Source organism: Strix aluco, chromosome 10, assembly GCF_031877795.1.
Source record: "Strix aluco isolate bStrAlu1 chromosome 10, bStrAlu1.hap1, whole genome shotgun sequence".
NCBI lineage: Eukaryota > Metazoa > Chordata > Aves > Strigiformes > Strigidae > Strix > Strix aluco.
In genome coordinates this window covers 28616011-28638459 of record NC_133940.1, presented here as the reverse complement: position 1 = coordinate 28638459, position 22449 = coordinate 28616011, and the positions used below count along the sequence as shown (strand labels likewise).

Sequence of the window (22449 nt, the reverse complement as noted above, 5' to 3'; positions counted from 1 at the left end):
CTGACACACACGGTGTTTTGCTCCGAGCTGTTGTACTCACGCAGCATGTACTAACTGCATGAAGCCCCCAAACACCGTCCTGCCAAAAGACCTCAACTCTGAAATCAATGAAGCTGCCCCGACTGAGCCCAGATGTGCCACGAGGAACGCGAGTAATGAGTCCTGACTCACAGAACACTCCTAAATACTCTGCAGCTGCTCAAACACAAAAACATGTGGATTTTTGCAGATGAGGGAAAGAAAGAATCTTCCGGTCAGCCTTCTAGGTAGTCCCAAATCTGCAAAGCATCTCATGAGGAACACAGCACTCTGGTTACTCCATTAATGAGAGCTGCTTACCCTTAAGTAATTAAAAAATAGCCCTGGGCTCTGCATTAACCCATGGCAAGCTGTTCTCGAGTGCCCCCAAGGCTGCCTGGATGCTGTGGGGATTCAGAAATACCGACACGTTTCACAAAGGCCATTTCTCACACACTGACACAGGTTTTCCACTTGCCAGAAGTAAATGGCTAGCATGAACTTCTAAAAATAACTTGCTATATTTAGCTGTGCTTTACAAATCTCTTGCAAAGGAATTAATGAATGTCTAATACTTCTGTTATACATTTATCTTTTCTAATCAGCCCTTTATTGACCGAGTCTCTCATAAACTGCCATTTCACCATCGCAGTCGATCAGGCTCCAGGGAGAAGGGCATGGCTGTGGTTCAAGTACAAATACATTTTTCAGTTACTCTCCCTACCTAGAGGCCTTTTGCTTTGCAAGCTGCTTACCTGCCCTCCGCACCATTACCTAAACTTATACGTCACCTGCCCACTTTTCCCCCCGCCTAGTTTCCGCCTGCTGTCCTAAACATCATTTTTTTATTCTCATAAATTCCCATCCTGGCCCAGGCAATCTTGCGGTAAGCGCACAAACTCGCTTGACAGGCTTATTTTCTTTATTTACTGTTTAATTTAAAGAAAAGACCAACGCAGCAATTCTTGACATTTATCATATATTCCTTATGCTTCTCTTCTCCTGCTGCTGACTGAAGGGAAGCCGCTCCGCCGTGCCCATCCCTCTGCAGAGGACCCAGCCGCCCTCACTCCGCCAGCTCCCAGACAAGGAAGGTAAATGCACAGAGAGGCTTTTCTGGCTGCCACGAGCAGCAGAAGACCACGGATCTCCTCCCCAACAGCTCAGAAGTCAGGCAACGTATCACCCCAAAAAAGCAACCAAAACAAAAAGCAAGCAAGCAAGGCTGGGAGGACAACAAAGTTTTGGGGTATATGGGTCCATTTTGGAGAAAACCAGAAGTGACTGAGGCGGGTTACAGCTTCTGGGGAGAATGATGCACTCTTCCTCTACCTCTGATTAAGTGAGCACTAATTATCCAGCATAACTTTTCTTCCCCAGACCTTCCCAGTGACAGATACCGCTGAGCAGAAGGACAGGCATGCAGCAAAGCCACGTTTTAAAGCAAAGACAAGGAGCACACCGTGCTCCCAGTGACACTCACTGGCTTGTACTGGTTTCCTGGCGAGTGGCTCTTGAGGTCATATTTTTAATGTTTTTATAAAGGACAGTGTACGGACTCATTTTTTATGATTTTTGCTTCCGAAATACCAGCCATGATCTTAAGTCCTGGGAAGCGCAGGACCCTTTGGCACAGCCTCCTCCCCAGCCCGGCTGGGCAGGGACAGCACAGGGGTACCCACGCTCCCCCGCCACTGGCAGCTCGACAAACCCCCCTGGCACCAGTGCTCCCCTCTGCTCCTCATGCTGAGTGCGAGGTGGAACCACACGCTGAATGCCTGAGCTCCTCAGAGCACAAATCTGCACCTCTGGCATTTTTCCGGCCTTTCAAAGTGATCTTGCAAAGCGGGAGGACTTTCTTCAGCGAAACTGGAAAAAGACGCAAGGCAGACAGCCCAGAACACGTGGCTAACTGAAATGGAAGTTAAAAAAGATCAGGAGCCTTAGAAATCAGCAAAAATGTTGAAATGCGCATTAAGAAATACTACAACTATTATTTATTTCAATTGTATAGGTCACGACATCCATCCAGTATGTCAGGGGGGAAATGACCAAGTTTCCTCCATGAATTTGAACCCCAGGTTTACAGACAAGTTGACCCCGAGAAGGGCTCCCACCGCCCCAGACCAGAGGGGCTGGCAAACCCCTCTCTGCGGGCAGCCCGTCTCCTACATTCTTTCACCCCAAACTCACAACAGGAATTCCTTTGCTGGCGATTCAGCTCCTGTCAAAGCCCAACCGTTTAGGAAATGGCTGGGTTTTGTGTTTCGGTTGAACGACGGTGGTTCAGAGAGGAACATGTTTCATGAAGACCACCTAACCACAGCAGTGGCGCAGGGAAGCGACACCTGCGAGCACCTATTAAATACAGCCCCATCTATATCACCATCCCACAGAGGCCAGCCGCCTCTCCTAACAGCCTTCCCCAATCCTGGGGAAAGGGCTTAGTGACGCTGAGTAACAAACTCCCTGAAAAATGGAAAAAAAAAAGAAGCTGAGCCATGGCAAGCAAATGAATGTTCTCCTTCCTCGGGAGGAGCGTGCTGTCGAGGAGGGGCTGCCAGCCCGTCTCCCAGGGGCATGGGGAGAACCTGGCACAAGGCGGCTGGTGGGTAAGGACATGGCAGAGCTGCACAAATCCTCGCGGCGCTTGAGGCCACCCGGAGCTCCCCGGACCCGAGAGCAGCCGCACAGGCTTTTGGCACGGCTGCTTTGGCGTAAGCGGCAGGAGAGGGTGTGCTCCAAGAGCCGTGGCTCCCTGCTGTACAAGCAGTACGAACACGGGGAAAACAAACACGAAAACAACAGACTCTTATCCGGGGCAGAGCATTAGCAATCCCCACAGAGATATCTTATGATCTGCAGAGCCATCAGATGCGTCTCGCTGCAGCCTCCCCACAGCCACCCTTCCCAGGCAGGGGCAAGCGAGTGAAAACCAGGCGCTCCAGCGGACGGGATCAGCGAGGAGCCAGCGGCTCACTCCCCCGGCACGCGATGATTTCAGAGTTTCCTTCGATAAGGGCGCAGCGAGGGCCAGGCAGGAGGCCAGATGAGTCACACGCGGAGCAAGGGGAAGACTCACCAGCGATCCGAAGCGGTTCAGCGTGGGGAGGAAGGTGCATCCCTCCTGTCCCAGGGCTGGGAGCCGCTGCCAGCACTGACACGGCCCAGCCCGCACCCAGGGCATCTTCAACCCGACCAGTACCGGGACAGCCCGAACCCACCCATCCTGCAAAGCAGCCGCCAGAGCCACCCCCCACCTCTGGGCGCCTCTGCAAGCCCCACATCCCATGAGGACTCGGGGGTCGGCTCTGTGCCCCCAAAACAGAGGGTCCCCCGATGCCCTGCAGATCCCCAGTTCATCATTTGCTGGCACAGGAACAGATCATGTCCCTTGTTCTCCATTTTCACAGCTACAAGGTTTAGTAAGATTAGTAAAATTACTCTCGTTTTAAAAATATCTAGCCTCAGCGCTTCATAATCAGTCTTGGCTGGAGGAACAGGGTAAGAAAAGGAGAGAGAACAGACTGCAGAGAGCAACCTCAATTCTAGGCTTTACTTATAAACTTTATCTGAGGCTTTTCTGCTGCTCTTATCATCATTTGAACAACTCGTGACCGCACATTCACAGGCACGGAGAATTCGGTGACATAAAAGGACAACAGCCACAAAGGCAGTTCTTAAACGTGCCCCAGAAAGGAAAAGCCAGCACCTGGGGATCGCCGCTGCCGCCGGAGGAGCTCAGCTGACAGCGCTGAGGGCTCTGCTGGGCAAAACAAAAGCCAACGCGGAAAAGTCCACCATGACCAAAACACAAATGAGAAGTTTCCAAAAGCTTTTTTCTTGATACCTATCAGAAACTCAAATAGAAGGTTTACATATATGAAATGTTTGTTTAATGCTTGGTAAGAACTAACTTAGTAAGAAGTAACTGCTGCCTGCTGAATTTCACCAGCACTTTCAAAGGAGCTTTCCCTGTGGTATGTTCAACATCTGTAAAATAGCCCTGCTTGTTTGCAGGAAAGAAGTTTGTCTTTCTTTTCTCTATCTCTCACAGTTCTTCAAGCTCTGTGCCGCTGAAGGGCAGGCTTCGGCCACACGCCACCGCACAACCAGTGGGGCCACCGCTGCTGCCCCGTGGAGCTGCGCTGGCACACAGCACGACAGAACCACCCGTGAAAAGCTGGCGGGTGGCTGTGGGATGCCACATCTGTGGTTACCAGTGTCCTACCAACAGGATTAATAAATAAGATATTCCAAAAATTTCTCAAGAAAAAACAGCCAGAAAAGCTGAGTCTTCACATGGTGACTCAAGAGGAAACTCTTCGGTCAGCAGCAGCGAGCTGCTGCTGCGAGCCCGTGGGCTGTCAGACACGTTACAAAACATGGATAACGCCCACATCCTCCCCGGGAAGGAGCCAGGAGCGGCAACAGGAGAAGGATGAAAAGCTCTCTGCATGTCTCGTGCGTGGCAGAAGGAAAAAAACCACACTCAAACACCTGAAAACGACTTAAACTCCTGCCCTGGCCCTTTGCGCCAACAAGTTCTCGGGAAGTGTGTCAGGGCACTGCTCGGGCTGGAAAAAGCCAGCACAAAATACTGCGCCTTGGTTTAAGCTGGCCCAGGGCTGGTCCCCAGCCTGTTCTCCAGCCCCTGTGCATGGTGCTGCTGTGCTGGCCACACGGCAAAGCCAACACGACGGCGCCAAGGCGCAGGGCAAGCTGCTCCAGCTTGGAGCAAAATCTAACAAACACCTATCAACAACCCCGAAACAAGGGGCAAGATACGCCCTGCAACTGGAGCAGGCAGATACCGCGCGCGCTCCTCGTCTTTCCTGCCCGTGTCCGAAGATACGGCTTCGGCGGTTGTGGGGAGGGTTGGCTTTGTGGAAGGGTTTTTTGTTCTTTATTTTTTTTGCTACTGTTTTTTAGTTTCTGGTTAAAGCATGTCTGGTGTAGATTTGCACCAACCTGGGGCCCTAGATTCCATGCACAGTGACTACAGCCCAGGAAAACGAGCTGCTTCATCGTCTGCCAGCTGCAAGGAGATCCCCCTCCTCCCACTGCCCGGAGGATGCCCACGGAGCAGGGGTGCTCACCAGGGAGAGGGCCACTACCAACACGTCAGCTGAACTCCACCGTGCTGACACAGAAACTTTTTTTTTTTTGCAGGTTGAGCATCGCTTCAGAGCTGCTGCAGGGGACAGGGAATTTGCACTCCCACTCCACTCAAAGGCAGAGACACCGGCCCATAGAAGTAAAAAAAAAAAAGGGATGTGATTTTTTTCCAGTGGAAGGGATCCCATTTGGTGAGTATCGTTATGCACATCCTATCAGGTCAGCGACACCAGAGTGCTTCCAGTACCACTTCTGTAAATGCTGTGGTGTGTTACCAGTACTGCAGACTTCTGAGGTCTCCCCCACATACAGATACACACACACATACAGTTTATCTCCTCCAGTCCTCCCAAGGTCTCTGTGAACAGCTCCCTCACCCTCCTCCCATCACCTCTGCCGTAAGACAGTGCAAGCCACAGTCTGCAGCGCTGCAGCACAGTGATACTCAGCACCACACTGGTCTCCAAATCCTCAAGAAGACATTTTCATTTGATTACTGCACGCTTCTCTTTTGCCCAGGGTCCTGGTTCCTGGCTAAATCAGCATGTCCTCGATGTCTTTAACTCACTGAGTGTAACTGGTTCAGGTCTAGGAGGTGTCCGGGTCCACAGCAAAGCAATTGACTGTTTTTAAGCTGGGTATAGCTCTGATGTCTCTTCAGACAACTAGAGCTGAGAACTTAGGAGAAAATTTTAAAAGTTATCAGCAGTAACCAGAGCCCTTACTGGACAAAAGCCCCAGCGAGGACGGAGAAGACCAGCAAGGAGCAGACAAGCACAAGGAGAACCCATTATTGCTAGAGGAGAGTGATGTATTTTCCAGCAAGTCATTTTTCCCCTGCTAAAGTCCAGAAACGGCTTAGCACTAGCTGCTGTAGTGCAACGTGCTCCAGGAGGAAGGGGGACAGTGTCCCCGCAGAGTGAGCCACCGTCCTGTCTGGAGTCGGCCCCAGGCAGCTCCTCCCAGTGCCACCAGCGCGGCTGGAAAACCAGGTCCACGGTGAACCAAGGCTTCAGTGACTCCTCAGTGGGAAAACGTCGGGGGGGCAACCAACAGATCTGCCTCTGCGTTTCTCCTCTGCGATGCTTTCCCCAACGTCCTTCCTCTGGAAGTGGCTGAGGAGGCAGCAGGGCCGATACCCGGCTGAGGGCAGCCCCGTGCCGTCGCTGACTCCATCTGCAGCTCCGGGCCGCGGTTCCCCCTCAGCCCCTGCAATGGCCAACACCATCTCCAAACGCAGGGCTGGCAGATTGGCCAAGCTAATGGGGCCACTGAGGCCTCGTTCAGCTCATTATACCCAGCCAGGGCCTGTTCTTTGTTCTGAGAGCTGTGTTCTGAGAGCAGGGTCCGATCCTGCACCCGTTCGAGTCAAGGCTCAGGTACTGAGTGTTGCTGGGAGAGTGCCAGGATACAACCGGGGCAGAAACAAGAGGACAGGCTGATTTTTAAGAAGTCGGATCAGTTCAGCAGCAGCTGCATTACCGACCTGGGCACACGAGCAGCCTCTTCATGCTGGCCTAGCCAGTGGCATCAGAGAAACCGCTTACACGAGTCTTGCTTGGACTCAGACCCCCTGGCTATACTGGGCAGTTTAACGAGCAGCTTTCCACGAGACAGAAGGCCTCTGTGCATCCACATGGACGATTTTGATGCACATCTTCATTAACGTGCCCTACGCTGGCTCACAGCTAAGCTGTCTTTGTGGGACAGGGTATTTTTAACGGAGGCGCCTCAATGCCAAGCCCTGCCAGGAGTGCAGAGCTAGCACTTGCCTGGAGAGCTGCTGCCGTTCCTCTGCCAGCAGAAGGGCACGGGTGTGGGGGACAGACTCGTTCCTCTTCCCCCTTTTCCAGAGGAGCTTTAGGTTTGGTTGGACATAGGCAAATCCCAACGTCTGGCTGTAACAAACTGCAGTGACAGAGTAAGGCCTTTGTCTCTACAGACGCTACATGAACCAGCACACGGGGTTTCTGCAGGACCGGGCAGACAGGCTGCTCCAGGGCTGCTTTAACCTCATTCAAATCTACTTTCTACACTCCAAAGCATTAAACCCTCAAGCACCGCCTCCAACAACAGCACGGAAACCTGTCGAGAACAGGTCTGCCACGCTGAGGAGCGTGGAGGCTCCCACGCCAATGAGCAAGCTCCCACACACAGCGCTGCGGTGCCGGACCCGCGGAATGACGGCGGGACCTTCCCTGGGTGCCCCTTTCAACCCCACTCCCAGGGAAGAGCCCACCCAGTCCCTGCTGTTACAGACTGCTGTGAGCTTTCAGGCATCTACACATCCCTTTAATGTTGCCCTTCCAGGATGAAACCCTTGCACTGCCTGGGGAGGCCAGTTAACCAACATGCAAAGTCAGAGGCAATCTGCAAAGCTTTATGCAGTACAGAAGTCAAGTTCAAACCCACGTATGCAACATTTGCATGAGAACTCACACAGCTCTCCCAGCTTCAAAGGAGTTTACACCATTGCAGCATTCGTACATTATTAAAAAGAGCCTCGGCCTGATGTTTCTCAAACCCTGTTTGATATATATAATTGCAAGAGAAGATCAAAGGCCAGGGGGAATAGATGGTTTTGCATTACCACACACACAGCACAGTGCAGTGAGCAGGAGAGATTATAAAAAAACGAATGTGTTGAGCCACAGAGAGAAAAAGCTGTAAAGAAGCCATTCTTACAACAGCCAGGATGCTAACAGCCAGGATGTTACCTACTCCTGACATCCTTGCTGTGGCCTCCAGCACGCAGCCGGCAGCGAGTCCTGGCTGCGACGCCAGTGCTGGCCACCACGGTGCGGGGCTGCGAGCCCTGGCCAGCCCGAGGGGACCGACGCCAGCCCGAAGGGACAGACAGACACCAGCCCAGCACGCTCGGAGCAAGCTGGACCTTGCAGTTTCCGCGGGGGCCAGCGAGGAGAGCCGAGCTCGGCTGTTGGGGGCCAGCGAAGCAGCCCTGGCCTACGGAGCGCGGAGGAAGGCAGCCCAGGGAGGAAGGCCACCCTCCCAGCCCTGCTCCCTCTCCAGCCAGGGCTGGGCCACAGGTGGGCTTCAGCACTGCCAGCGCAACGTATGGGAGCAGCACCGTCCCCTGGCACTGCCCGTGGCTTTGCATACTCCTGGCATGAAAAAGAAGGGATGCAGCCAACTTTACAACAAAAATAACTCATATTTTTGTCTCAAAGTACCTTATTTGCTATTGCTGACTTTCAGGCCCAAGATTATTACAAACGAACAATATTTTCCTCTGCTTTAGTTGGTTTAATTTCTCATTTGGCACAACCTTATACTCAAGACATCTTACGGGGCCGCACGCATCGCCAACTGTCAGGGCTTTTCAGTCAGCTTCAGCCGCTTGTGGAGGCAGCAACCAGACTGCAGCTGCGCGAGGACCCACATCAGGACGTGGGGAGCTGCGCGGCACTTGGCAGGGCTTCACTCACCGTATTTTATTTATTTCGGCTGGTAACACAGAATCATAGAATACCAGGTTGGAAGGGACCTCAAGGATCATCTGGTCCAACCTTTCTCAGACGTGGGTGGGTGGGTGGGGTAGAACCAGTTTCTCTTAATCCCTTGAAAGGCAAGGGGAGTTTATGGCACTGAAGTGCACCCCTCCTTCGGGCAACAGCCCCCCGCCTCAGACAAGGCCCTGAAGCACCATCTGCTCTGCAGAAGGGGAAACCGAGGCACGCAGCAGAGCCAGGGGAGCTGAAGTTCCCTCTTCTGCCTCCCTCCTCCCCGGAGCTGGGCAGCAGGACTAAAACCACGAGCACAGGCCTTCCCATTCGTGGGGGTTGGGGTAGCTGGGGAGGGGTTTTCTGCAGCCCCCAAGCCACGGCTGCTGCTGGAAGCCCCCCGCTCCCCATGCCACAAGCCCAGCAGCAGCCGGGCTTTCCAGGGATGGGTTCCAGTGCTGGCCCCTAACAACTGTGCCGGGCAGAGCTCTCCCTGCTGAGGAGCAAGAGGCGGGGAAGCCCTGCTGCCTGGGAAAGCACTTACCCGCGGCTCCAGCCGTGCTTCCAGCCTCTGCCTGCGATGGGGCAGGGCAGGGCAGTTCAGCTTTTCATCAGAAACATCAAGGGCAGCTGAAGTCGGCAGGCTCCCGCAGAGGAGCAGCAGCTCGGAAGCGGATGGATTTCCTTACCAAGGCCCACGTCCCCCCACCGCGGGTCCCCACTGCCCTCATCCCCCCGTTTGGGAGCTCAGGAGCAGCAGTTTCGGCTCGGCAGCAGGCGGGAGCAACGCTCCCAGATGTCTTGACAGACGGACTCCCCGGCAGGGCCAGGCCCCAGCCCATCTCCATGCTGTGGCATCTCCTGTGGGAAAGGGGGACAGCGGGTGGACACCCACGAGCCTTTTCTCCTCTCCTAGAGAAAGCGCTGGGCACCTGCACCCCACGCGCGTGCCACACGTGGGAATCACTTTGGGAAGGGGATTAAATGACATTTCATCCCGATTAACAGGAATTATCCTCTGAGGAAGGGCCAGGGTCACAGTGAGCCTCGAGATCGCTGGGTATGAACACCAGGAAACGAGCCTGGAGTATCACAGAATCATCTCGGCTGGAAAAGCCCTTGAAGATCCTCCAGTCCAACCATGAACCTCACACTGACCGTTCTCAACTCCACCAGATCCCTATGTAAAGTAAGTAAAGACATAGCTGCCTTAAAACTGCCCCCGCAGTACCTCACAGCCAGGGCACGCTGGCAGCGATTCAAGGCTCGCCATCGCCGCGGACCGGCTTACAACCAGGAAATGGAAGGGACTATGAGTATTTGTAAAACAAACCACCCGTTTAATCAAAGCAGTGCCCCTACCAGCTAGACATGTACCACTGGAGGCCTTCGATACTGCGCATTTATAATACCACGCTACTTGAAAGACTTGTTTAAAAAATTTGCACTCAAGTTCACATATTTGCTACAAATACAGTCACGGTGAATTAATCTACCAGTAAAAGGGCTACAAAAAAGTCAAAAGACATCCAAAAACCTCAAAGAGAAGTCACCAACATAGCACTTACTAGATGTGGGATGCCCAGCCTGTGCTGCGGACATAATAAAGTGATACCAAGTGGATTTTTTTCTTTTTTAGTCTCTAGAGACACCACTACAACACTCCTAATATTTTACTGCCCAGCAGGCAGGCTGAGACAGCCTTAACTGGCCGGACACTTCCGACAAGAACATTGCCAGCAACCAAGAAAAGAACAACATATGCACTCCTCGTACCACAGCCGACTCAAAACCAGCCGGCTTCACCCAGCATGTGAACCGACGGTGCTGCAGGGCTCCTCGTACAGTCACGCTTGCTTTTTTCCCTATTACTTGACAAATGGAAAATAAAAGACAACTTTGAGCAGTCTCAGATTTTTGAGTCTATGTGGGCTGTGCTCATGGCAGACCTCGTCAAGCCCAGCAGACCCTATGTTCCCGCCACAGGGAACTGCCCTTCTTTTCTGGGCAGCCTGCGCGGGGATCGCTGCGCTTGCAGAATTCGCGCGGCTGCCTGTGTTTGTACCCGGACAGACCGCGCTGCTCCCCAGCCTTTTGTTCGTCAGGCCGAGGAGCCCGCCAGCTGGAGACAGCAGGTGTCTGATGAGCAAAACGGGGGATTGATTTGCTTTAAATCTCATGCAGGGGTTTATCCATGAATAAACCAGCAGACGCACAGACAACGTATACATCTGTAGAGTCACCAGAGGTCTGTACTCAGGGCAGTGAGTTGACACCTCAGGACAGTTTGGCCGAAGGTTTAATCAGAGGGTGCCTCACCCATGAAAAGGGTAAAGCGCACAGGACCTTTGGACAGGTCCAGTCAGAACAATCATTATAATTAGTTGTCTATGCTCACAAAGAAATCTCACTCTCTCTGTCCTGGGGAGACTACCAGCGCCTTGGCGGACCCACCCCCCAGCACTGCCACGGGGCAGAGGCGAATTGCAGCCATCACTGTCACCCGCTCGGATCTACCTCCCTGGGGTGTTCGGGCAACTGGCAGCGAGCAGCCCCAGGTTCCTGCCCACTCTTCCATATGGGCACGATTCAGGGAGGAGGGCCGAGCACTTTTTTAACGTTATCTGTTAACGGAAACAGGGGGGTGACCCCGCGGGTGCGGGTGGAAGCCCAGGCGGGTATCAGCCCCAGCACCCTCGCCCGCCGTGCCCGCTCTGCCGGGCCACCCCCCGCCTGCTGCTTCAGCTGCACCCTTAAAAAAGAAAACAGCACAAAACCAGCATTTCAGGCAAAAAAAAATGGGGGATTCTTCCTGAGGGTTATCTGTCCTGCCTGGGTGTACTCAGTTTCCTTCTGCTTCTCCCCTTCCTCCTTCACCAGTCGCACTGGGACGGCTCTGCTGACCCAGCAAAATCCCCTCCCATCCCTGCTCCGAGCGCAGCATTACGGTTTCCACACAGCAAAAAGGGAAACAGTTTTGGCCAAAGTGATGAAGAAAAAGCAAAGTATTTATGTTAAGAAGCAGACTTGTTAGATTCCCTTTGGCTTGCCTTTTTTTTTTTTTTGCCCTGGACTTAGCAGAGATTTGGGGACTCTTTTGTGGTACATTTTAGCATCTTACAGTCCTGTGACATCTGCTATTTCAGTCATATTCGCTTTTGTCTTCACCATTTTCCAGATGGGCAAACACAGGCTATTCCAGTCATGGCCTTGATAACAAGGAAGCTCTGAATTATTCTTAACAAAAGGTCAACAGCTAAACCTATTAATACCAAATAAAACCCAACCAGCTGGCAAGAAAAACAGCGTATGATCAGAGCCTACCCTGCTAATTTTTTTATTTGTCTTCATCTGGCCTGATGCAACACAGTGTTCACAGCTGCCGTGCTGTCACAGGCGTTTGGCCGTATTTTAATGCACATTTATAAAAGCAGAGGAGACGTGAGAGATGACCCAGGGAAAGGTACCTACAGCTCTTGGAGGAAAAAAAGAATTCTAAGCGGGAGGATGAGTCACTAAAGCGTTAAATGCACAGGACTGTGTGTGGTTTCAGATGGCAGGACCTGGCCCAGGTACCTGGCCTCAGTCAGTACTTCTGAACAAATGACTCAAAGTCAACCCTGAAATCGACATTTAATTGGAAAAAAATTCTCATAATTATTAAAAAAAGAATAAACCACCCACAACAAAAGGACTAAGAGCTATTTCTGGATGGAGCCCTCTCGTTCTTGCAGCGGGCCACCCCGGGGAAGCGGGGCTGGGTGACAAGGTGACCCGTGCTGCCCCGGCCACGCTCCACCCGTCCTTTGGTGAAACAAAATAATCGAGCACCTTCCCCAAACACATTATTCTCCTTGAAGGAAGGCGGTGCCCGGGAGAGCTCAGCAGCGGGTGCCCTGCGATGCTGGCGATGTCGGCCCAGCTCGCCCGGGCGATGGGGTCAGGGCTGTCCCCGCGCTGGGCCAGCTCTGGACGGAACGGGTGGCCCGGCGTGGCGGGTGGCAGGGCATGCTGCCGGTGGCCTGCCAGCCCGTCCTGAAGCCACACCGGCGACCAAGGCCGCTGCCAAGCACCGGGGCCTGGAGCCACGAGGCTCCACGGGAGCGGAGGCGAAGGTGGGCTTCCAGAAACACGGCGACGGGGGGATGTTAAGCAAGAATCGGGATTTCTCCCGTTCGGACCGGGGCAGGGAGGCACCGGCTGCTCCCGGGGCGGCCGTGGAGAGGCCCCGTTCCCGCACCGCCTCCAGCACCGGCGGTGATGGGCAGGACGCGGCCCCCGGCGCTGCCCACCCCGCCGCCCCGCTCACCCCGTATGGCGGCGATGAGCGCGTTGCCGTCCTTGATCACCTCCTTGATGAACTTGTTGGTCCGCTCCAGCTCCTGCTCGTAGCACTTCAGCCGCTCTCGGAAGTCGGGGCTGTCCAGGTAGCAGTCGCTGAACTCCAGCGGCGGGTGCCCCATGGCTCCGCGGCACCGGCCGCTCCTCCCGCCGCCGCCGCCGCCCACCGGCCACCGCCGCGCTGCGGGGCGGGCGCGGCTACGGCCCCCTCCCTCCGCCCCGGGAGCCCCGCACCGCGGCCATGCCGCCGCCCCGGCGGGCACCGCCCCCGGGAGGCTGGGGCGGGCGGGGCCTGTCCCGGTTCCCCCGGTTCCCCCGGTTCGCTGCCTGGGCGGGGCCGACCGGGCCGCACCGGGCGCTCGGCTGAGGCGACCCTCCCCCTCCCCGTTCCCGGCCGCCGCTGCCGGGATTTGTAGTTCGGCAGCCCCCGGGGAGCGGTGCCCTCCGCCCGCCCGGCCGGGCCCGGGGAGGCCGCGGTGGCTGCGGGCGGTGCCGCCGCCCCGGGCCCAGGCCCCGACCCAGGCCCACGCCCTGGGCCCGGCCGCGCGGGGCGAGGGCGCCCCCTGCCGGCGGGGCGGGGCGGAGCAGGGCCCCGCCCTCCCGCGTTGCCATGGGCGTCCCGGCGGCGGGCGCGCGGTGATGACGTCAGCGCGGGCCTCCACGTCGCCCCAACGGCCAAAGATGGCGGCGGTGGAAGGGAGCGGCGGCGCCGGGGGGGCCTTGGTGAGCGGGGGCTGGCGGGCACCGGGCGGGCGCTCCTGGGGCCTCCCGCTCGGGCCTCTGCCGGGCAAGAGAGCGCTCGGCTCGGGCCGCCTTCGCCGAAGCGAGGGGCCGGCTGTGAGGGGAGCGGCGAGCCGGGAGGCCTCGGCGGGCCGGGAGGAGTCGGGCTCCTGCCGCTCCCCTCCCCCGGCTGCTTGCCGCCTGCCTTGGAGTTTGCTGTAGAATTGCTCGGGCTGTTCCCTGTTTGCGTCCACCGCTGGGAATTCGAGCGCTTTAGCCTTCCGCTTGGGTGGAGGAAACCAGTTCTGTCAGCCCTGGCTCGGTGCTCGGGCTGTGGGGTCTGCACGGTTCCTCGTGAGTTGTGTCCCCGTGGAGCCCGTGACAGACACTGCCCGGCTGTGGCTGTACAGCTGTCAGGCATCACATTGCTTAAAAAGCACAAACGAGCTTTTTACTTCCTTTAGTTGTTGCTGTCTAAATAGAGGACAACAAGCAGGTTCTTGGGGGTCGCTGAAGAAAACGGAAATACTTTGCTTGTACATCTCTACTACCTCTTTAGACCGTGCGCTGTTTCATCAGGCAGGCAATAGCTGGGCTCTGTTGTTGATCGTGTTATTAAGTGTTGTATCTCTGAATTCTGAGCAGCTGTTTTCCTCTTAAACCCAGCTGAAAAAACATCTGAAGTGAGTATGAGCTAGTTTGGATTTCTTTATTTCTAAAGGTTTTGAAAACCATTTAGTTTGCAGGTCTCGCAGATGTGTCAATATCTGAAGATATTCCAGTGGAAGGGGAGATTACGGTTCCTGTTGGGTCTCGCTCTCCTGATGAAGACTTCTCCACACTGGACGAGCCTGTTAGGGACACTATTGTGAGTCTGTGCCTCCATCTTGGGTAAAACACGTGTTTCACTGATGTCTTTGGCCAACTGTTTTGCAAAAACAGTTTTTGCATAGCTCTCCTTGTCTTGTACATCATTGCAAGTTTGGGGATTGGTTTTTTTAGAACTAGCCATGTAACATGAATTCTTGGGGGTCAAAAAATGTCTGAATTGCAGCCCCAGAGTTTCTCTGTGATCTCAAAATCTTTGCAAGGGCAAAGGCCTCAGATGGAGCTTGGGAGAAAACTCTCCTGACTAATAGGATTTCTCGTTAATTTTCTTTTCCTAGAGGAGCAAGCAAATTACCCGTGGGTGTTATTAAAGGATAGAGTACTGTGGTTGTTAAGGAATGTAGCAAAAGCAAGCACTGTTTGTAGCAGAGGATGCTGCAGAAATTTTGGGGTTGGATCCTGTCTTGATTTACCATCAATACACCTTTACTTCTATCTTCCTGCTTTTGGCTGGGAACTGTAACTTTTATGAAGGGATAAGTTAAAATGTTGCTTCCTTATTTCAGATGAGAGATCTGAAGGCCGTTGGGAAGAAATTTGTCCATGTCATGTATCCGAAGAAGAGTAGTGCACTCCTCAGAGACTGTACGTATAAGAAGATTTTCAAAGTTTTGAAAGGATGTTTTGCCAACAGACTTTGCCTGCTTGGGAAAAGGAGGAGTTCAGTGGAACATGGGGGTTCAGAAGTGTCTGTTCCGTGTTCTCAGTGTTGTAGTGGGACGCTGAATAGCAAACGGGAAAACTCGGGGTGTTACCAAAGCTCTTCAAAAGTGGCACTTGTGCCAGAATACGTAGAACAGGTAGCTTTAGCAGTTGGCAGGTTTTGAATCGATTATATTGTAGAACATGGCATGAGGTGGTACATAAGGAAATTATAAGGAAGCATGATGTCAGAAATGATACACTGGGAGTTGGAAAAGGTGCTTTATTACTCCCAGGAAAATGAGACTGAGCATCATTCTATGGTATTTATGATTTTATTTTTTCCTTTGCCTACAGGGGATCTTTGGGGCCCTTTGGTGCTTTGTGTCTCGCTTGCACTGTAAGTACTTGTAGTGGGTGCATTTGGGTTTTTATAGTCTTTCACGCTGGAGAAATGAGAATTTAAAAATTTCTGATTGCATGTGTTGAGATCAAGTTCATCTGATCCTTCTCTGGTCTTCTGCAAACACTGCCTGTTTAGATTTTCTTATAAAAGGTGTTTGTGACCTTTCAAGGCCGTTAGGACCTCCCATCTTTCAGTTTAGGATTTAAGGCTGACCCCTCCCCAGCCCCCTGTCTTAAGAATGGTTTTTCTGAAGGTTTCCCGATTCACTTTGTCCTTGATCCTGACGCGTTTGGCCGACTTTGACCCTCACCTGCTGGCCAGAACCTCTGTCCAGGAGCGGCCGTGGAGGTGCCTCATGCCCTGGTGCAGCGAGGGAGAGGCTGTTGTGGGTCACGGGTGGGAGGTGATGGTGGCTCCTGGGGTTCTGGCTCCGCCTGGGCGAGTGCGTGCGGATGTGCCTGGGCTGGGGTGGAGATGTTGGTGAGATCTATCGGTGGAGGCACGTCTGTGTACTCGGTGTGCAGAAACCATTCACAAAAATGGGTAAAGCTTTAGCAGAAGTAGATGGTGTCATTTAAATATTCAAATCAGCGTGTGCTCACTTTTCCAGGCTCTGTGCCGCTCGTGTCCCGTAGTTACTGTAAGCTTTCCGCAAGGCTTTTGTGTTTTCTCATGCACCACACTGCCTGCTTTGAGAGGTCACCAAAATTTTGGTACCTTAATTTTCATCTTTTAGCCTGTTGTCTGTGGAATTATTCTCCTCTATATGCTTGCACATCAGAAGAAGTCAACAAATGGACTGAAATGCCCTCAATTGAGCCACAACCATTTTCCTTTCCTATACAAAATTGAGGGTATTACTAAAAATAGTCGCTCTGCAGCCTAACTGGGGGTCAACGATTTGGGCTCCTGTTGTGTCATCTACTCCAAGCCTGAGAAAACCCAGTCATGGATTGTGAATGTCTCCGTTTGTCTGTCACCTACAACAGGATGCTTCAGGGTGGATCAGCAGATAGTAAGGACGATGGAGGGCCCCAGTTTGCTGAGGTCTTTGTTATCATCTGGTTTGGTGCCGTTGTCATCACGCTAAACTCAAAGCTTCTCGGAGGGACTATGTGAGTGCTGGTTTATTTAGTAGCAGTTAAAATGCTCCTGTGCGCAGAGCTCCTGCAGTGCTTCGGTTCGACTGCTTTTTTTCCCCATTTCTGTCTCGCCTTTCCAGATCCTTTTTCCAGAGCCTGTGTGTTCTGGGTTACTGTGTGCTGCCCCTGACCGTGGCCATGCTGGTGTGCAGGCTGGTGCTGCTGGCAGGTTCTGGCACCGTCAGCTTCGTTATACGTCTGATCGTGGTAGTCGCCATGTTTGGCTGGTCCACGTTAGGTGAGTACCTCTGGGGTTCTGACGCTGCTGTGGGCACCAAGGGAGATAGAGCTGCATCCCTTCTGCTGGGCAAAGCCAAGGGATCATTTAGTTTACGGTGTTTCCTGGGCTGCTGAAGTATTGCAGAAATCGTTCTTCCAATCCTTGTGTTGGCAGAGATTCAGCCTCTGCCTGTGCTCCTGTTGGTTTCCATGGTCATGTGCAACTTCCCTTTGGCAGAAGGATGATAATTTAATACTAAACCCCATGTGAGACAACTGGGTACTGTATTTTGTGATCTATGTTATAAAGACTGCTAGAAAATGCTAATTTCATACAGATACATTTGCGCTATTTGTCCTGTTCTTAATCTGTAAGTCGGACTCTTGTTACAGAGTGTTAATCAGCATTTATCTTTGTGTGATAAAATTTTAATCGGTGATTAAATCTGTATTGAGATCTGTATTGAGCAAAGGATTACTCTGTTTTTGTAATGCAGATCCTAATTCAAAATTGCTAACATCCGCAGGGGATCTTGGAGGTTTAGTTTTATGCTGCTTGCATTTCAAGTATTTCTCTTTTTTACCAGCATCTACAGCTTTCCTGGCGGACAGTCAGCCTCCGAACCGCAAAGCCCTTGTCGTGTACCCCATCTTCCTCTTCTACTTTGTTATCAGCTGGATGATTCTCACCTTCACGCCCCAGTGATCTCCGATCGGAACAGACTGTAACACGGACTGGAGTTTTTTCATGAACGCTGCAGTTAATCATTGGCTTTATCTCTCTCTAATTTATATATATAGATATTGTAAAAAGGCAGGTTATGGGATAAAGCCAGAGAACTGCAAAAATTGGTCATTTGTGTCCCTCTTTTTGAAAGATACAGAGGTACAGCTGCTGAGGGGTTTTTTATTTAGCCCTGCTCTTTAATTGTGTTAAATAAAAAATGCCCAGTGTGGTAGGGTTATTGTGCCTGAGGACCAGAGCAGGAGATCCTGGAATTTCAGGACATTGGGTAGATAAAGGTGCAGTTACAAGATCGCACGACTTGGCAGAATTCTCGCTTGTGCTTGGATTCTCACTGAAGATGAATATGCCTTATGGAATAATAGAACTTCATTGTTGTTGTGTGCTGGGTAGGGAAGAAATGTCGTTGACTCTTTTTTTCATTCACTTAAGAGTGGTAAAATGTATATAAAGTGCATCACAGGACTGTGAGCTTTCACTTTGAAACTAGATGTTAAGGAAAAAGGAGTTGGGTCCATTTTGCAGTTAATTGGAGCTGGGCGGAAGGGAACTGCCTTTGCTCATTCTCGTGGGTTGTGTTTGTTTCATCCCTTTGTATGTCAGGAAAGGGAGTTCCAGCCACACGCCTTCAGCACCGTAGTCACCCCGACTGCTCCGCGTGTGCCCTGGGAGGGAGCGTGATTGCGCTGAGTAGGTACAGATCTTCTCACGTGGCCATCGATGGGAGAGTTAAAAGTCTTGGAGAAACAGTCAAAACTGGTTTGCAACAGGGGCTTGGCTACTGCTCGGTATTGAGAATGGAAGATTGTCAGGAGAGTAGCAAGTAAAGTGTGTATATATGTTAAAAATATATATGATGTGAAGTAGGTTGAGGTGTTGATAGGCGAGATGCTGGGGTGCTAATATACTACAGCAGGACTTACGCCTGAAATTTTTACAGCAGGTCAGAGGAAGGAAAGTAAATCGTGGTGAAGGTGGTGGCTGCTGTGAGGTAGGGTCTGAATTCTGCTCTTAACTGCTGGCACGTGGCGTTCGTCTGGTCGGCTCCGCGGACCGTGCTTCAACATAGATGCATACAAACGTGCATATTGCTGCTTTGTACTTTAATGAGATGTGAGAACCTTTTCTATGGTGTGGATTGGGGTTTTTTTTTCTTTGCTTAATACTTTTATACAAAGGGAGGAGGCTTTCTTCTCCAGTTCCCTGTCGGTGCAGTTACGTGCCCTGCCTGGAGAACCACGTGTGGCTGACGAGCGGGTCGTTTGTATTTCAGCGTGGGGATTGGGGCTGGGGAGCTGCTGCTCCAAAACCCTATGGGAACTGCTTATGTTGTCCCTTATTTTCAGTAAGCAATCCAAGAGGAGAGCTGTGAAACACCTGGGGGTGGAAAAGCTGCTGTTGAAATGTCACTTTTCCTGGAAATGAGCATCACATTTCCTTTTTCCTGTCATAATGCTGATGGACCTGGAAGTGATGTGCGTGGGTCCTGCCGAGGTGTAAATATGCCTAATTTATATTTATATGTAGAAGTGCAGTTCCTGCTATAAACACTATTTGCTAGTTGGGATGGAAGTTTCTAAATATGCAGATTAAAAGTACATTTTTACATTTCTGGGACTGTGGAGAAGAGGGAAAGGAAAATCTGCTGCTCTCAGCAGGGACCCAGGTGTTACGTGTGTGTGACGGCTGTTCCGGGCGGCCCCGGCTGTCCCGAGCTGCTGCAAGGGGACCTGTCGTGTTCCGTAGACATGGCTGTACCACGGAAATGGGGAATTTTTAAACTTCCATCAAATTATTACTGGTATGGAATGTGATTTCTCTTTTAAGTGCGCAGTTTTGCATTCATTGAAACATTCATTTAGCTTTATGAAGCTGAAAAGAAGTATTGAAGGGAAGTAGATAGGAAAGCTACTGACAGCTGCAGTGGGATTCTTTGAGCCAGATCTTTCTGTCCTACTGCAGCACTAGAATTTAACCACACTTAGAGGAAGCCTTGGAATTCTCCCTGTAGTGCCTGTGACTGAAGCTGATACTGTATCTAAAAGATAACTGGAGTAACATTTAATTGATCCAGTATCTTCGAAAAGAAGGAAAATGATTTTTAAGAGGAATTAAAATCCCAGCTTTTTCCTTGTTTTTGACTTAGATATAAGTCTTATGGTTTGTTCTGTATCGTTGCTCTTGGCTTATACAAGGGAGAAGAAAATTATTTTTATATTAACTAGATTTACTTTTCAACTGGTCACCGAAGCTTTTAGTCGAGAGGTGTTTTTAATATGAAAGAACAGGCAGGATTATACTGGTTATATGGTGAAGGTGGGATCTTTTTGTTTGCTTTTTGACTCACAACAATCCTTCTTTACTGTGGAAACCATCATCTTCCAAAGCTGTAATATCTTTAAGTGGGCTTTTATCACTGAGGATGTAACTTGCTTGAAGGTTTTAGCTGGCAGGATGCAGGTAGGAAACTGGATTTTGTGAGTTTTCATGCCTCCCATTGAATAAAGTTACATGTCTTATGAATGGTGTTTTTTTTAATCGTTGTTTCCTCTAGCAGGGAGTAGAGGACATTGATGTCCTCGGCCAGGAGCTCTACCTGCAGTAGCTCATTGTCTGAGTCACTTTGCTCTTCTCAGCTTTGTCGTGTGGGATGTGCTTCGTGCCCGTACCCTTAAAAGCACACGCAGTGTATCTTGTCAGAAATAATTTCCTCACCATAATGTTATAATCGGTTCTGGAAGAGCTTTGCTAGGAGTGACTTGGCCTTTCAACTTGAAGATGATAATCTACTGAAAAACGGAGCCCTTTTATAAGTAGAATGTAATTGCTTAGAAAGACGGAGAGAGCAAACGATGAGCATCGGTGGAAATGAGCATCAGATTGATTGATTGAGGATTAACTGTCTTATGTGACTTGAAAAAATTAAGAAGCCAAAACTGGAATTTGTTCCTCAGCCAAACTCTGACGTTCTGTAGAGCCACTGCTCTTGTGGATCGGCCGGCCCCTCAGCAAACGGGTGGTTCCCAGAGCCACCCAGATATGGGCACACTGAAGCACCGTTGAAAAACTTCAGGTTTAGGCAAGCGAAATACCTGGGGCTTATTTGATATTAGCAGACTGCCCAGAATTCCTGTTGGTGATGGTCCGTGGTCCCTGAGAGTGCCTGGTCACTGAACAGCGCTTTGCCTTGTGCTCCTCCACAATCACGTGCAGGTAAGTAATCCTTCTAACCACAACAGCTATTTCTAATTTGTTAAGAAAATGTTTGTGATAACTCCATTGTCATGCTTTCCAAGGGAAGAAGTCTCTCCCTTGTTTAAAGCCGGCTGAGGGAAGGGTAGCGAGGAGAAAAGCTGATGTCTTGCCTTTGAAGTGTTCAAACTTTTCCGTAAAGTGGATGATTTTCTGATGCATAAACCAGTCTTTCTTTTCTACTAAGATTTTTTTTTTTAATACTGTTTATCAACTGAAGTTGTATGTGTTTGAATTTACTTTTCATCTATTTAATACCAATGAAAAGAATTTATTTGTTTTATCTTTAAAATTTATAAATTAAAGTGCACTGAAAGGCATGTGGGCAATCTTCTGTGTGGGTTGAGGGTTCCGTGCTGTGCTGTGCCATGCTGTGGAGTGGCCGGTGCCCAAGGGCTCCCTGGGTGAGGCAGAAATCCTTTCCCCTCTGTTCGAAGAGCATGGCTGCAGCTGCGGGTGCTGTCAGTGGTTGATGTTCTCCTGTTCCGGCCGTGCCGGTATTTCTGTGGCACGAGGACCAGCGTGAGCCTTTGGTCTGTGTGTGCTGGGCCGTCGCCCTATGCTGGGCAGTGCCACAGGGGATCCCTGCTCCTGGTGAGGGAAAAAAAAAAGCCCTGAAGTTCTTGTCAGAGGCCAGTGGGAGCGGCCCAAGTGCTGGTAGCGCCTCGGTTCCGCTCTGTACCCTGAGAGCGCCTGCACCCATTGAAGCCAAGCCGTGACGCCACTTTGCTCGTGCCGATGTCCCGCCTGGCTGGTCCCAGGCTCTGCTTGGGGCAAAGAGCAGCTGTGCTGCCTGGGCCCTAACTCGGGGCCCGTGCAGGCAGCCCCCCTCTCCCGCTGCCGGCAGCTTCATGGGAGAAAGGGCCCGGTGACGGGCACAGCTCTGCCTGAGCGGCGCGTGCTGCGTGATTAGAGTATGAGGGGACTGAGTTGAGGTGAGGGGAAGGAGGGAGCGGCCGCTCGGCAGGACAGCGACCTGATAAATGAAGGCGATTCAAAAAGTGGGTGCGTGGCCTCAGGCCGTGCCGGGAGGCAGCAGCCAGGACGCCCTGGCAGCACCCCGGCACCCCCTGGCAGCACCCCGGCACCCCCTGGCAGCACCCCGGCACTGTGACGGGGAGCCGTCCTGCCAAGGTGGTGGCAGCGGGGACACAACCAACCCTGCGCCAGGGCCCCCCCCCCTCCCCGTTCCGCTGGAGAAGGCCCAAATGTCACAAGAGGGCGGCATGACCATGCAGTCCCTCAGAGCTTGGCTTTTTCTCTTTTTCTTTTTTTCCCCTCCCCTTGGCTTTGTCTGTTCTGCTGGGATGTGTAGCCTGGTTTTTGTGCCCGTGTTTAGGGAGGACAACTGCTTGTGGGCAGCCTTGGGGAGCTCTAACCCTGTGCGGGTGAGAGGAGGCTGTGTATGTATTTGTCACGCGGGGTTAAGCTTGCAAAGACCTGCCCTCACTTGCAGGGAGCAGAGCACTGCACCGGACTGAGATTCCTCTGTCTTGT

At 52.0% G+C, this 22449-nt stretch overlaps 3 protein-coding genes across 6 annotated transcripts in view; 2 read left to right on the top strand and 1 right to left on the bottom strand.

The window, feature by feature from the left end:
* The window catches only part of OPHN1 (oligophrenin 1), a 59006-nt gene extending 45567 nt beyond the window's left edge, over positions 1 to 13439 (bottom strand). The window contains exon 1 of one of the 4 annotated variants that reach the window (XM_074834895.1): positions 12907 to 13439. In XM_074834895.1, coding sequence (XP_074690996.1) covers positions 12907 to 13060 — 154 coding nt within the window. In that variant the 5' untranslated portion in view covers positions 13061 to 13439. Of the gene's footprint in view, positions 1 to 9141; positions 9286 to 12906 lie in introns of those variants that run through there. The other 3 variants (XM_074834894.1, XM_074834896.1, XM_074834897.1) reach the window with 3 other exon arrangements.
* A 121-nt stretch (positions 13440 to 13560) lies between these two features.
* Positions 13561 to 21272, top strand: YIPF6 (Yip1 domain family member 6). Its single transcript, XM_074834898.1, has 7 exons — positions 13561 to 13661; positions 14398 to 14526; positions 15053 to 15131; positions 15546 to 15588; positions 16584 to 16709; positions 16817 to 16974; positions 17543 to 21272. Exons 1-7 carry the CDS (start codon positions 13578 to 13580, stop codon positions 17659 to 17661), a joined length of 738 nt encoding a protein of 245 aa, XP_074690999.1. The 5' UTR covers positions 13561 to 13577; the 3' UTR covers positions 17662 to 21272.
* The window catches only part of STARD8 (StAR related lipid transfer domain containing 8), a 69087-nt gene continuing 62189 nt past the window's right edge, over positions 15552 to 22449 (top strand). Inside the window, exon 1 of the mRNA XM_074834892.1 lies at positions 15552 to 15588. The gene's annotated coding sequence lies outside the window, so the exon portion shown is untranslated. The remainder of the gene's footprint in view (positions 15589 to 22449) is intronic.

Bases quoted from the DNA above. Each gene is read 5' to 3' on its own strand.
- YIPF6 (XM_074834898.1), top strand. From the start codon at position 13,578: ATGACGTCAGCGCGGGCCTCCACGTCGCCCCAACGGCCAAAGATGGCG. The intron at 14,527-15,052 runs GTGAGTCTGTGC...TCCTTATTTCAG, and splicing joins AGCCTGTTAGGGACACTATT to ATGAGAGATCTGAAGGCCGT. The intron at 15,132-15,545 runs GTACGTATAAGA...CTTTGCCTACAG, and splicing joins TAGTGCACTCCTCAGAGACT to GGGATCTTTGGGGCCCTTTG.